General features: G+C 36.4%; 3 protein-coding genes across 3 annotated transcripts in view; 1 reads left to right on the top strand and 2 right to left on the bottom strand.

The window, feature by feature from the left end:
* The window catches only part of LOC134747590 (small ribosomal subunit protein eS19A), a 469,695-nt gene that overhangs the window by 3,347 nt on the left and 449,913 nt on the right, over window positions 1-16,435 (top strand). The gene's annotated exons all lie outside the window — the stretch shown is intronic.
* LOC134747585 (uncharacterized) lies at window positions 157-5,946 on the bottom strand. The gene is made up of 5 exons (XM_063682178.1): window positions 5,697-5,946; window positions 2,931-3,015; window positions 2,214-2,397; window positions 1,532-1,743; window positions 157-787 (listed from the first exon to the last, which is right to left on the bottom strand). Exons 2-5 carry the CDS (start codon window positions 2,999-3,001, stop codon window positions 586-588), a joined length of 669 nt encoding a protein of 222 aa, XP_063538248.1. The 5' UTR covers window positions 3,002-3,015; window positions 5,697-5,946; the 3' UTR covers window positions 157-585.
* LOC134747582 (arylalkylamine N-acetyltransferase 1-like) overlaps window positions 7,657-16,435 on the bottom strand; it is a 36,271-nt gene continuing 27,492 nt past the window's right edge. Inside the window, exons 5-6 of the mRNA XM_063682175.1 lie at window positions 10,559-10,745; window positions 7,657-9,187 (exon numbers count right to left, since the gene is read on the bottom strand). Coding sequence (XP_063538245.1) covers window positions 10,562-10,745 — 184 coding nt within the window. The 3' untranslated portion in view covers window positions 7,657-9,187; window positions 10,559-10,561. The remainder of the gene's footprint in view (window positions 9,188-10,558; window positions 10,746-16,435) is intronic.

Here is a 16,435-nt window from a genome sequence, read left to right on the forward strand (position 1 = left end):
TTGTTGACTATGTCGATCAACGAGTACTTCTGCAAAATACCTAGTAATATGAGGGCATTGTGGGCTAATAATTATGTAGACACTTACTCAATATTTTTTATTTACCTAATTTCTTATAACTATCCTTAGCATTACGAATTTAACGTCTATTAAGTACATAGGTAAGTACAAATATTATACTAAAATACTTCTCTAATATTCACATAGGTCGTCGGTCTCGAATTCCGATTGATTTTATGGCGAAGTTTCGAGGAGATTAAGTTTCATACATAACAGAAGCGTCTGCATACGAAATTACAACATTAACAATAATGAAATAAAAGAAAAATACTCCGCCTCAGGCGAGATTTAAACTCGCAGCTTAAATTTTTCCTTTAAGTATTCTTAAAATCCATTAAACACTGCGTACATGTCTGTTCCTAACTTTCTATATCGAGTGATTATTGGTCAACAGAGGCGGTGTATTATAGCGATATCTTAGCCGTATTTGAGCATAATGACTTTCTTCTTGTTTTATTTAATTTCATAGAAATGCATCACGACTATTTAGTCCATCGTCCAAGCGTATTTACAGTAAAAACACAATCAGTCAAACAACTTTTTAACGTAAACCCTGTCCTCGTCATGCGGAGGTTCTGGCACGATTATCGGCCGTCCGTCCATCTTGATGTCTGTGTATAAAGCCTTGTACACACATGTAAAACCGAACCTTTCAGCCGACTTGGCAGAGTAGGCACTGGACGTGTCCATTCGTATGAGTCTGATGTTCCTTTGTGCTGTGGCTTGTCTGAAAAAGAAATGTACTTATAACACCGGAAATGTATTACTTACAAAATATAATTATATTTTCGTCTTTTACGCAGTCTCGGCATAATTTTGTACTGACTTTATACTCAAAACTGCTTTTGTATTTTAACCTTTTTTTAATGGCCGCGCTAAGTTATAGCCGGTCAAACAACCGCCGGTTAGTAGTAAAAGGCGCGAAATTAAAGTTTTCTGGGACGATTACCCTTCGCGAGTTTCGCGACTACATTTTTTTAATTTGCCGCTTTTTTCTACTGACGGAAATGGCTTGTTGACTTTAAGTAAATAATTGATGACAAATTGACAGCTAATGATAATGCTAATAATGATAATATAATAATGATAATAACGCCTTTCGATTCGATTCGATGTTTTACGATGTCCGATTCCGATATCCAAAAGGATAAATTAACTCTTGGACGTTTATGGTAGTGTTGCCACATTATTCCAATACAAAGAAACCTTAGCTCAGCTCTATCAGACGTAAATTGCATTGTCATCCGATTACCACATGTATGCAAAATTGCAGCTCTGAAAGATTCGACCCACACTAACATACTAATCATCATCATCATCATCATGTCAGCCGATAGACGTCCACTGCTGGACATAGGCCTCCCCCAAGGTTCGCCACCCCGACCGATCCTGTGCCGCTCGCATACTAACATACTAATAGGGCAAGTTAAATAAAAGCTTGTTAAAACAGGTTCACAATTCAGAAACTTACTCAGTCGTATTAAGCAAATCGTTCATAATACCGAGTCTCCTCCACCCTGGGTCAGTGGCCGCCACTTTGACTTCGACCAGCCTTTGCTCCCTAGGGAACTTCTCCCAGAGCTTGGCTCCCGTCTCTCTTTGTGCCAAGATGTACAGAATCTTCTTGAACTTGGGGTTCTTGCAGCGCTGCGCTTGGCTTAGTAGATCATTGCCGTCGTCTTCCTGAAATGTAAATGTGTCATGTTACTCTTTTATCGAGACATGTTTTTTCTTTAATAGCCCAAACTACGTCGCTACATGTGATCTCTTGCATCTTCTGGTCAAATGTTGAAAAATTGAGTCCAGTTACAGTTCTCATCTACATTCATCTCAACTACAGTTCTTTTTTTTATATTACCGCTTGGTCTACTGTGACAGATGTGACTAGCCCAATTCCGTTTAGCGGACTTGATATCCGCGAAGATAACTTGTCCTGAACTTGAAGTTTTGTCGGATGTTCTTTGTTGCCAAATCGATGTGAAACAAAAAAAACATAGATTTGGCATACAAACCGGGATTCAAAGCCACTACCTCAGGTTGAGAAGCCATACCTTTAGTGTTAGGTCACGCGTCTCGCTTAGCTCTATCATTCCATAGTATCCATTTGTTGAAATGTTCTCGATTTGTATTCAAGTTATTTCCTAAAGTCTCACCTCTTTCAAAGGTAAAACACCACTGATCATAACCCCCACTATGTTGTGCTCAGCGTCCACTGCCTTGAAGGACAGACCTTCCATAAGTGAATGGCTGCAATACTCGTCCAACTCCGAACATGTCTCGTTTTCTGAGGCGATGAGGCCTACTGCTGAGTTAAGTGGCTCGTCGATGTAAAATGTTCTGAAAACAAGACGAAGAAAGATTAAGTCATACGGGTCTGAAAGAAACATTAAGGATTGGTTGCACCAAACCGTCTGTCACCGTTCCCAAGCGTTCCCAAAATTGTATTGTCCCATACAATAAATAAGTTTCATATATCTTTGCTGCGTGACATTGACCAGTCTGTTAACTGGTTGGTACAACTGTCCCTAAGTCATCGCTATACCTACGTTATATAATAGACTGAGCATATAAAACGACTCGCAGTGTGACCGCGAGTAGTTTCCCAGTTTCCGAGTCACTACCCAAATTTGTGTTACCATCCTCTTCAATAGGGGACGCCCATTTCAATTGCGTCCCCTATGTGGCCGTGGCCACTTACGAATCGGCTGCGACCCCCGGTATTTTACCAGTAAATAAGCTCCTGTGACCTTTTGACTTTACAAAGCACAGCAGAGCTTGCTTTAAAACATAAATGAACTTAAACATTTTTGTCCCATTGTTTCGCAAGTTTTCATTGCAAAAGATAATGAGCGCAACGCAAGCTTACTTACTTTTTGAGAAGTTTCATGATATCCTCCACATCTCCCTGCTCCACTGGCTCTATGGTGAATGTCCGAGACATGGTGACAGGATTTCCTTTAATACAAAAGAGGTTTAAGTAACTAAATTTTTGTGATACAGAGCTTTTAGATATATGTTCACGTGGCTTATTTATTTTATTTATATTATCTATTATATTAAGGCAAGGGCATTTATTTGTGTGATGAGCACATATATTTGTTCCTGACATTACACAAACAGTCAAATTATTCGGACACCGTAGATGGAGCCACGTTACTAACTATAACTCGAGTAGGCCTAGACGGATTTTCAAGTTCAAGTTCTATTGAAAAGGAAATTGGATTTTACGAGGTTAGGCGCTTATCACACTGCTTCGCACTTCGGAGCGACGACGTCCGGTGCTGCGATTTTTGACTTTCTACTGTAGAATCTCGATTTGTATGCAAAAAACCGCATGGTATAAAACATTGGCTACGCTTCTACGTGCGAAGGTGGGCCCCGCAGGGTATGCCACACCGAGCTTCATAGTACCGTACGGATTTTAGTTTTATGAACTAAAATCCTCGCGACTCGTCGCCGCACACGAATTCGTCGCTTCGCAATTCGCTACGTAGTGTGATAACCGCCTTACTCGCAGCGACGGACCTATTCACAAAGCTCATTTGTGACTTCGGACGGTCCTCCTTTCTCCATAAATATCCCTAAGTCATAAAATAAAATAAATAAATAAAATATACTTCTCCCGCAGCACACAATTTCCCGCTATTAAAAAAAAGTTGAGATTAGTCAATAAAAGTTTTTATTGACTAAAATATTTTTTTATATGTCGAACTTCTTTCGCGGTATAAACAATAACGTTATCAAACTGCGCACTAAAGTTGAGTCACTCGCGGCCACAATACACGTGGGGTAATTTTTAGGGTTCCGTACCCAAAGGGTAGAAACGGGACCCTAATAGCACGCTGACCGTCTGTCTGTCACCAGGCTGTATCTCATAAACCGTGATAGCTAGTTGAAATTTTTACAGATGATGTATTATGTTGCCGCTATAACAACAAATACTAAAAAAAAAGCAGAATAATATAAATATTTGAGTGGGGCTCCCATACAACAAACGTGATTTTTTGCTGTTTTTGGCGTAATGGTACGAAACCCTTCGTGCGCGAGTCCGACTCGCACTTGGCCGGTTTTTTGAGCTCTAATCAGACTTCTATACCTAGTTAATCTAGTTCGTTGGTTTACTCGAGCGTGTGTTGAGCAGGCAATGTTGCCTCGCCACTCGGTCTCGATTCTCAGTTCGAAGAATAAATCGTTACCTTATAATTAACATGCCATCCTAGACTTAATCACTAGGTATTAAAATAGAATTCAATTAACTATACTTAAGCTTTATTACGTAAATCAGGACTTTGATTAGTTATTATTATCAACCTAAAAGTCATTACTCCCTGATGCGATGGGGAGTTGGGGACCAGCGAATTGATAATAAACATTCACTGAGGGGGACTCAAACTGACACCTAAAAAAAAAAAAAAAAAATTTAAACTGTTTATTTCAAGAAAGATTACAAAGACTATTTACAGACTTAGCCTAATCTACATTCTAATAGATTGTATGCTAAGTATGGTCTTAATTCTAATATTTCTATTACATTTATATTATTACTATTTATTTAGTTAACACGTATAATCGACGTTATACTTATCTACTGTAAAATAGATAATCAATTACAAGTGTTTGAAATATGATAATTTGAATCGTTTATACATATATAAATGCTGTAAGAGTATGTATTATATAGGGTATGTTTAATATGCTTTATCTCTGATGCAACTATGGCATTTTGAGATTCCTGTCTAAGAGTTTTTGCGGAAAAAATAAAAACCAGTCGAATAAATATGAAACTCATTAGGTATTTAATATGTCTGAATATATATTACAAATATTTTTATTATTCGTATTAAAATAGTAACAATTATACATATAGCGTTGATTTTATTAAACGCACAATCTCTATATAATTTAACTTTTAGTCTTCGTTTTAATATGACTCAGATTTGAACCCATATGTTTCTTTACTCGTGGTAGCAAGTACATCTACTTGTATAAAAACTCAACAGCCAAAATTGAACGATATGCCCGTATGTTTTTTTAAGATTTGGATCCGGATATAGAGATGACATAATATTGTTCAACGTTCGAAATACGGGTGCCTATACTGGTTTTGAATAAAACTTTATCAACCTTGTATTTTGTTACATAGAAGTTAAAAAAACGAATGATCAAATAAGCAGATAATGTTTAGGATCGGAATGGCAAGTAAAAGTAGCGAGAAGTCTTATTTACAGAGGAACACTATAAGATAATAATTAAGAGCTATGCTGACCATAACTAACTAATTAGGTTACCTACTTATTTCTTGTCACTAAATAGCAGAAATGAAACTTATTATGTTTATTTTTTTTATTTTTCTGAAGTACCAAGTTTTCATTCCGTTTAAATAATACCTATAACATAAATTACACGCAACCACTAATAATAAACCATAATAAACATAAATTTAAACACAATAAAAGACATAAAAATGAGCAAAACAACTAAGTTATTGTCTCTAAGCACATTACGAAAATAACGCATGCGATCTCTATATTTAGAACAATAACGGATATCTAACGCACGAGTTATGTTACTAATCTAATCCGTTTAAGCTTATATTTTATAATACAAACCGGTTCTATATAAATTATATCACATACCTCGCGAGATGGCCTAGTAATAGCACGTACTTGGCTGGTGTATAATTTTCACATTTTTCTCGAGTTTTCTTATTAAAGTGACAGTGATGTTAGGACCGTCCGAGTGCGCGCGAGAGACTGAACACGAGTAGCGCATTTACATATAACGGTGATGACAAAATATATTTTTAAGAGCCAGTTATTCTATAATATAAATATTTACGCGTGCTTTAATGTCGCGTAAACGACTCTATCTTCCCAGTTTCCTTCTTAGAAGTGTTTGATATGTATTAGTAATCGAAATGCACCGGCTGGAAAGTTGTGCAAGCAATGAGAGGTAACTGACCCTATTTTGGGTTTCGTATGATACAGGTGCATTCCACGAAATTGTCTACTGTTGTCACGTACCAACTCGAATTCTCTCAGGATTTGCAGGTATAACAGTTTCCTTTTCGGTGAAAAACGGTCAAAAATATGCACAGAAAAATAATCATCTTTAAACGCCGAAAAAAAAGTCGCAACAGTCGCAACACAGGAAATAAAATGCGTTTGTACGGGACAGCCCGTGGAATGCTCCTATCAAAGTGGACTTAAAAGCTAACAATGTTTTGCCCGCGACTTCGTTGCGTGGGATGATGATGATTCATAAAAACTATCCTATATCCTTCTCTGGGCCTCAAACTATCTAGGAACCAAATTTCATCTAAGTCGGTCCAGCGGTTCATTTAAAAGCGTGAAGAGTTAACAGACGTCAAATAAATAATTATTACTTAGATACCTAATAATAAATTAAATTCACTATTTTCAGATGCTTATTGCAAAATTACCATTACTAATTCCCTATGGTTGGTAGGTTTGAATGAAATCCCACTTATCACAACATTCGCACTTATTGTGATAACAAACGTCAACGGTCCCTACCGGCCCACAAACATAGATAAATGCGCAACAAACGATCTGTTATGTTATGAATTAAATATTAATTAATAATTTATTCAATGAGCTTTCTTGTCAGTATCTTAATTAAACACATATAGTCGCATATTTATACTTACTCGTGTGAAGGTAGCACTCGACAAAAACACTAATAAACACGTGCAGCGTGAATATAAACAACATTTTTACGTTCATTCATGTAATTAATTAAGAGCACTGCGATGTTGATGTACGTTTCAACTTTTAAGAGGTTATTTGTATGATACTCGGACATTGCCGGTATTGTTTTTGTAGGCGCTTGTTTTTTAATAAAAGGAAATAGTATCTAGTGTGATATTAACAGACGGTTTTAATCATGTTTTAATCTTTTTAATTGAAAACCTTAACGTAAACAAAATAAAGTCGATATTTAAAACATGCCGCCCAGTCGAACGATGCTTGTAAAATTAACTCTTATGTTTATTACGACAAGGTAGAAAATGTATAAAACACATTGTCATTATTAACAAACTGAATGTAAACGTATGTATTTGTAAATTTCATTTCTAAAAAACATTCAACGATTTCATAATGTTTTCGGTATAACAGTGTAGGCAGAGATCTTATTCCTCTTTCTATCTAGATTTCATACCCTTGAAAATTCATTTTCCCATATTCTCAGGTACAGGTATATACATACATCATCAGGTACATGTATATATATATAGGTAACGGCAAAACCGCTAGTCTGCATTTATCTAACGTTATATATATTATGTAACTCATATCCTTTACATTGTCAATTCCTCCTCGAGACCTTTCTAATGAGTCCCGACCGTCCCGACTAGCATACTCAACTTTTTAGCATTGTCATCGAAATCCTGGAAACAGTTATACCAGCCGAAATGTCGTTCAAATTGAAGTTAAAATTTAGTGAAATTTCTGACATAATCATTTTGTGTTTTTGATATTTTCATTCTGTTAATAAACGATTTTACCAATTTTCGATACATTTTCCGTGACATCTCAGGCATCCTAAGTTATAATAATAAATAAAACGCTGAAATATTATCATCATATTTTATTGACAGATAATGAGATTAACTTCATGACATTATTTTTGTATAATTGAGAATAAATTGACGAACAGTGTTCAGACCTCCTTCATACGTCGTACAATTAATTTTGTCTTTATTTTATTCTTAAATATAGTATATACTTAGTTAATAAATAAAGTTACATAGAGCATAGTTTAATATCACCTTAATATATTCTATTCTAGAGAGGAGGGAGGCCTTTACCCAGCAGAGGGACACTTTAGGCTTATATGAATAAATAAATAATATTCTAGCAAATTTTAATGTAAATTTTCATTTAATACAATTCACCGTACAAATTCAAATGGTGAAACCAGGGAAGACTTTGGTTAAATTACCTTTATTGATCATTTAGGAATTTATACAAATAAATAAAATAGAGTTTATCGGTATTCATCCGAAATCCATGTTCTTGTTAGGTGGTGGTTTAATAAGGCTCTTTCCTAATCTTTATTTTTTGCGCTGCGCTTATATCAAGTGATCCTAGACATGCTCGTTTACTGACTAAAAGGAACTACTAAATTATCACTTAAATAAAACCTAATTAATCTTAAATATTTGGAGATTGTCGAATAATAAAATAATTAATCATGACCAAGCAATAATCTGAAATATCTTGACTTATTAGGCTTAACAAGAGTCGAATACTTCTTAAATTTAATATATTTACAAACCAATCACAAAAATCACAGTTTAATTTTTCATTTCATCGCAGAATAATACCTGCACATTTTTTATTGCATTTTGGAAAATACGAAATGTACCTGAAATAAATTAACTTGACTAGCCAATGAAATTCACATTGCACATTCATTTATACATAAATTTTCACCGTCTACACGCAAAAGCAATTATACCAGGTCACTTTGCTTAGAATTCACATATGAAGTGTCCCGTTATTATTGATTTAGAGTGTATCTCATATCTCATATAGCCCGTTGACTTAAATTCTCCAAGCAGTCATTGTAAAGTTATCGTTTTCCTTGCTTAACAACTTTAGTATGACATATGTATGTATGCAAACATTTGGTGATATTAATTAATATTATTATCATGAAAACAATGGTTATACATACATACAAATACAAACATTTTAGACCAAATTTTTAACAAGCAGATACGTTTGCGAGCCATGCTACAAATTTTTATATTAAAGGAAATAAGTGTTCCGTGAACAAAGTTTTGCACGTAACATAAAAAATTTAAAAAGCCGCAAGCGACCGGAAGCGAAAATTTTTCAATTTTTTCCTTTAATACAAAAATTTTAGCTTTGGAAAAGGTAAAAAGCTGGCTCTTCACATACAAACTTTGGGATTTATATTTTAAGACCAAATCGACTGGTCTCTTCTCTTTACGATTTCTATTCTAGTATTCTAGTTCCTATCTAATCCCTGCGATTTCAGGTAACATGCAAGTTTCTAAATTTTTGTGCACCTACACACTATTCTTGCGTTTGTTGTCCGATAAAGGTAGTACGTAGCTTAGGTTGTCCGATAAATCCTGCAAAAAAATTATTATGAAATTTAGTAAAAAAACAGTACTTTCTTTAGTATTTCGACGGAGAAAAATGTAAAGGGGCCCACCCATTACCAGTCCGCCGGACGATATCGGCCTGTCAGTTGTTCGGAACTGTCAAATTTTTGTTCTAATTGACAGGCCCCTATCGTCCGGCGGGCTGGTAATGGGTGGGCCCCTTAAAATGCTGGCGATGTCGATTATGTTTGTTGAACTTTGGAGGCTGCATAATGGAACTGGCTGCATTAATTAATATTTACTAAAACGGGACTTGATCCCGTATAATTAGCCGTAATTAGCCGTAATTGAATCATCATCATCAAACATGATCAAGATAAATGAAAAAGTTGATAAAGAAGGGACGCTTTCCTAGATTTTCTCACATTGACCCGGCTGTTGCTATCTCTATTGCACGCGCACAATTATATTGCTGTCAACCTCGCACAGTGAGATTGACAACCGGTATCATGGGAGGGACAGCAATATGTTTATGCGCGTGCAAAAGAGATAGCAACAGGCGTGTGAATGTACGAAAAACTATGTGAAAAGCGTCTCTGCTTTAGTATTTTATGGAGCCAAAATATTCTCCAAGCACTTTGACAGAGAAGGCTCTCCTAGACAGGCCTTTAAAATGGTTACTCTACACTATCGGCGATGATAGACGATGACTGGCGGGCACTATAGTGTAGAGGGCATACTCGGCAGTCCCCGCCAGTCAGTGATCGCCTGCGACCCGTAAGTTGTCGGTGTTTTGGGCACGCATCAAAGGGAATCAAGGGATCATGTGGATGCTTGCACGACATTTGCACGATGATCTTGCCGATGATAGACGATGATACTGTCAACGATCATCGCCGATAGTGTAGAGGAGGCATAACAATACCGTACTCAGCCATGAGCCAACCAGCCCACAACTTTCCATTAATCTCTTATTGATTGGTTGGTTGGTACGGTTGAGGGTTGAGGTCTGCGCACGTGTACAGACCCTACGATAGTTTAAGCATGCATTAGCGGTCACAGAGTATTTAGGTAGTATCCGGACATATGAACTTACTCTTCACAGGTTCTTGATGTAAACTCAAGTCTCCAGATGCGGAACGTTTGGTTGAGGCGCGTAGAGTAGGCCCGCAAATGCGACGGAATATACCCTGTGAATGTTTAGGTGTTCTGTAGGTCATAGGACATTACTCACTTCAAGGGTTCTTGATGTAAACTCGAACCTCCAGGTGCGGAGCGTCTGGTTGAGGCGCCTAGAGTAAGTCCGCGTACGCGACGGAATATAGGTACCCTTCGGAAGTTAAGGCGCTCAGCGGCGGCGAAGTAGACGGAGGTAGTAATGGAACATTAAGTACTCACACTTCACAGGTTCTTGATGTAAACTCGAGCCTCCAAGTGCGGGGCGTCTGGTTGAGGCGCGTAGGGTAGGTCTGCATACGCGACTGAGTACACCTTGCGGAAGTTAAGACGCTCGGCAGCGGCAGCGGAGTAGACGGAGGTGGTGTCCATGCGGAGAGCGCCTGCGCCTACCGCCCGGGCCACTCGTCTGGAAACATGGATGGACAGTGTTTAAAACGACATAATCCCTTTGTTTGACATAATTATTGAAAGTCATAATGTAATGATTGTCAGATTACTTATCATTAGTCATAATTTTGAAACCGTAGTTTTTCAGGATTTTCGTAAGGTTATCCTATAGACAGGTTAGGTTAGCTTTGTTTTATGGCAATCCTGAAAAGTGTCGCGTTTCTGAGAAAAACCAAATTATGACTAACGAAAATGTGGACAAACAATACATTATAACTTAAAACTATATGGGAAACAAAAGAGAGTAAAGAGACCCGTTTAAAATACCTACTAACCTAACGTAAGTTTGTAAGTTTAGTCGAATTTTATCAGTAGAAAAAGGCGCCGAATTCAAAATTTGCAGACAATATTCTTTGCAGCCTTTTTCCTTCCGATATTTGGATATTTGGACGGTTCCTTATTCTTTAGATTTTCAAACAGATAACCTGAATTAGGTCAGTCATTTTTTTACACAGCATTTAAACCATATGCTGAATAGGTATAAATATTGGATTTGAAAAATTAGTGCTGGTGTTGTAAGGGGGAGGGAGTAGGGGCAACTTAACCATCTCTACGGCGTCACGAGCAGAAAATTCAAATTGAATAATAATATGTGGGTCATGTGAGATAATATTAATAGTTTACTTGGTCAACTCGTTAATGCCTCCTCCAAATCCCACCAAATGGATTGGCAATGACAGTGTGGCATGAAAATATATCGTTTATTATGACACTCCCTCACTTTGTTATGTTCAAATCGGTGCAAAGTTAGCCTAGATGGACTCTAATATGTCCAATAGCTATCGAATAATGAGATTCCGCCGATAAGGCGATTTGCTGTGATTGTGGGGCTAGGCGTCATTCCACTTTATTTCTGCTACTAGTACCTACCCTACCTATATCTTGCATGACGGTTTTGAACATTTACTTAGTCGAAACACAAAAAATTTCACCCTTCCAATGAGTATTAACATATATGGACAAAGAGTATGGTATAGCTAAAGCCTGACCAGTAATATATGATCATTGTCAAGAGGGCGCTGTTCATTCTCATGTATAGGGTGACAGTTCAGTATAGTATGAAAAAATTTGTTCCAGTGAAATTCCGCAACATGGCGCGTGATCATATCAGTTTTCCTAGCTATGTAATTGATAATATTGAGGCTATGCCCCATAAGATTAAATGTATAACCCAGAAAGCTTTGTTGAAATTTAAACGGACCCACTGACTATCAGTCTGCCGGACGATATCGGCCTGTCAGTTACAATAAAAATATGACAGTTCCGAACAACTGACAGGCCGATATCGTCCGGCGGACCGATAGTCAGTGGGCCCCTTAAGTCATAACTATAATATAGTAAATAAACATTATGCATGTACTTAATTTTAAATAAACCTACTCGTCTTGGCTAAGAATCTAAAATAAATATATATTAAGCTAAGTACTCAAATATGCATTGTATAATTCTTTATAAGTAATAAACAGCTGTTTTTTTTAGTAAGGTACGGACTAATTCACTTCTTATAACATATACCTACGTTAAGTACCTCGCTTTTGACAAAAATAGGGCAGACCAACAAAAACAAACTAAATAGATATCAGAAAATAGACTCATTTCACGAAACAATACGGTTATTACACTTATTACCGATGATTTCCAGCTATATTTGCAGTTATTCATCAACGTATCATGCTAATGTGTATCATAATACAGCTACTAATAATCTTATGTGACACGGCAAATTCACACTGCAATTAGACTTTAGTTTAATTTTGGGCACTTGTCAGAGTCACTTCTATTGTTTGATAAAATCAAGGTTGGGGTTCGTATTATGTAATTATTTTCTGTTATTTTTAAATTCTCAATTGCTCCTATTGTACCGGAATACGGAAGACACTAATTTTAGTAATTTTATATCAATATTAGTGCGTCGCGCTCACATATAGGGACCGTGTGCGTTGGAGGATCTGCCATCTTGTGGCCTAAATCGGAAACATAAACATGTATATACATTGTCAAAGTAAGTGCTAATCTACCGTTCTTGTACGTTTTCTTGTGGATAGTAGGTTCTGCCATCTTGTGGGCTACATCGAAGCATAAACTTCACGTTTTTCATTTACGCCTCGCGCCAAAAATCTGACGGCTCCTATGCTGCCCCCTATAGTCATGCACGTTTCCTTTGAGTTAATTACGCTGCATTCGAAGTTTACAAATTTATCTCAGCTTAACATCATTCGCAGCGCATCTCACTCACACTAATATATTAACAGTAGTAAACCATATAAAAGCAATGTTACGGTTTTGTGAAATGTCTACGAATATTCAGTTACCTATATAATTTATTGCATTTTTGCTGTTAAACCTTCTCGTCGCCGTGTCAAACACAAAAGCTGTCACTCGGACGCCACGCCACCGAAGTGTCAAAACAGAAATTGAACTTTATGCGAATGCACGTAGGTCTCTGTTACTCTGTGGTCTGTGACGGGTTAATCGGTCTTCGGCTCCGATATATCCGTCATTGGTGTTCAAAAGGTTAATCTTACAGCACATTAACGTCCAACTTTAATTCTGTATTGTATAAATAACATATACGCGCTAACTAATATACTTAGTAAGTGCTCGAATGCTCTCATATCCGAGCAAACGTCCTACGTAGGTCTCTTTTTCATGATGTTAATAGAACTGTATCATATAACATTATGACTAAGGCTAGGCTCATTGTCATGACTCATGACCCATTTCGTTCAGTTAGAACAATGTAATCATGCACATATGGGATGCGTCTTGGTTATGCAAACTGCACAATTAAGGTACAATGTTCGCCGTTTACGATATAAACACTCGTGGGATATATAAAATAGGTACTTCGCAATGTCATCGAATTAAATACTCATAGATCCGACGTGGACATTTAAAAACATTTATAACTATAGTGTCTATAGTCCGATTTGAGCTATGAGGAATACAAAGAACCATCGATTGCTGCATTTGCTGCCAACAGTTCACATCCTCCCCGATTTCTTAGTCCCCTAATTCTCGAAGTTCGCGCGTACAAACAGAGCATTTCAACTACAAGAAGAAGAACCTAGAGTGAAGAACCTAGACATTAATTTGTAAATTAATAAACATAACTGTAGAACGACTCATAAATCATAATGCCATACGAATAAATAAATAAATTTCAACTACATGCAAGTTAGAGCATATAAGTCAAATTGCAGTCAAACGGTGCTCCCCTACAAAATTACAAATTTAGCATGGGAGCGCGGAGCGTGACCGCTTATTTCAGTTGTGTCCCCGTTTATGACTTGTGGGTACCTAAATTAATTTTGTATCAAGCAGAAACGTCTGCAAACGATGCTATTAAGCTTTGTAATAAATTACCGTGGGTACCTACTTGAGTAATTTAAAAATATATTTAAAAAATTGTTCTATAATATGCAACAAAAAAGTGCTGCTAGCGATGTAGCATTTTACATTAAAAATACTCATTTTTTGTACCTAACACTGTCGTAAATGCTAACTAAAATAATGCGCAGTCTGTTTAATCTGTCTGTACGTTTTAAACTCTAAGACCAACATCCCACTACTGAATGTATCCTAGCATTGTTTAAAAAATCACGAGCAATAAAAACGGTTCCGTTTGTATTTAAATTTAAACAAAGAGATCCGTTAATTTGAGTTTCGAGTCTAATTCGCCTGCGCGTGCGAAGATGCGTTTGCGCAAGTCCTTCTAAGGTATCGTTAGATTCTACGCTAATTGACCAATGGCATATTTAATAACAATGTTGCGGTATTGTTAGATAACTGCGCCAGAGGAGCATTGTTAAGGTAGGTATCTTTTCAAAAACCCATTGGTACTGGCACCTATAAGTCGCTACTATATGTGTTTATATAACTTAAAAAAAACTTTCTACTACGTTTGCACTACCTTTCAATTCATTTTCGTTTCGTTTCGTATATGTACATAATTTTTGACATATTTTTATTCTAAAACGTTTGGTATGAACGCCCAAGATTTGAAACTTTGTACTCTTGATTTCAGTAACCTGCACATATGCGATAAGTTTAGCAATTTAATACCTACATAAAGGCATTTAATATGAATATTATTTATGCATGAACGAACCAGCAACACCATAGGTAAAATTAAATGAAGTAGGTTATCTACGTAGATTATCTGATTAAGAGTATGTAAAACGTAATTGCATTTTAATAGTCGCATCGTTTTGTACTGCCATGTCCCGTGACATCAACAATTCTATTGAGATGTCGCCTGATGAAGATTTACTTGTTACTCTATGCAATGCAATTGACGTACTTACTATACGAGTATGGAGGTACTCGGCAACTGCATCCGTTTTTAGTGTTAAGTACCTATTTAGATTTTTATTATGTCATAATAGGGTATTTGACTGTATTTAAAATAAATTATTTCACACCATGCATGAAATAAAGCACCAGATAATTATTAGAAAAACATAGATAGTAGGTAGTTATTTTTAAGCACATGTTCTATTTAATAAATCAGATAGAAATATAAAATGTAGGTGAGCTGACCGTGACTTCATAGTGTAATGTTTCATATAAATTCCATATAAGCAAATCAAACATTTATTCAGCAAATGGGCCACAGGGGCACTTTTACATTTCAAATTTTTACAAGCAATACAAATAACCAATAATAAGAAAACCGTTTTGACAGTTCTAAACTGATTTGACTAATAGGAGAATATATAGGGATACAAGTTACTTTCTGGCAAATTGATATATTATTATGCTTAATCTATTACATTGTTTAGATATATGTATATGAAAAACAAGAGGTCGATTCTGTTAAACAATTTGTTATGGTTTTAAACTGGTTTTGATACGACCTGGACCATTGTCGTACGACTTTCACATCATTTCTCATGCACCAATCAGCGTGCGCGATCTTCAAGCTCAAAATAAGATCAAATCCGTAACAAGTTATTAAACCTGAATTGGACTTCAGGACTCGTAACCTCGTAAGTATGCCTTCTAAAAATAATAAAAAATACCAATATAAAAGTAATAAAATAATAATAAAGCCCAACGAGCATAAACACCAGATTTAATAATTTTTGTACATTTAACTAGGAAGTTTTTCAAGGTAAAATTTTGTAAGTAGGGTTAATAAAATCAAATAATTTGCAATAGTTACAACCACTATTATGAAAAAAATATACATTAAGTTTTTAAAGTTTTAAACTCGTAATTTTATGAGAATAACCCAACCGGCGCAGGCGCTTCGTGAATGAAGTTTCGTGTCCTCTGGTTGGGTTAAGTTTAAGGTTACGTCGTTACATTGAAAAAATACGATATTTTGTACACAATGTTGTGACTGGTGACTGATCATAATAATAACATGCAGTTATTACTGTTTTCAACTATCGGAATGGCGAATTTGAGGTAGTAATTTTACGAGTATGGTTTAATTACGGTTAAGTCAAAAGCGCGACATGTTTAGGAGAGCTTAGGTCTCCATTTTTAAGGACACAGCGCGCCGCTGTCCTGATCGCTGCTAGTTGGGAAATTTCTCGCTTGGCTCCCATTTCGTATGGGGAATGTTACCGGGAACGGCACATCTCTAATCGCTGCTCATGCATTAGTGCTTGATAATGGAGACCTAGGCTCTCCGAAACT

The sequence above is a fragment of the Cydia strobilella genome, chromosome 15 (assembly GCF_947568885.1).
Source record: "Cydia strobilella chromosome 15, ilCydStro3.1, whole genome shotgun sequence".
NCBI lineage: Eukaryota > Metazoa > Arthropoda > Insecta > Lepidoptera > Tortricidae > Cydia > Cydia strobilella.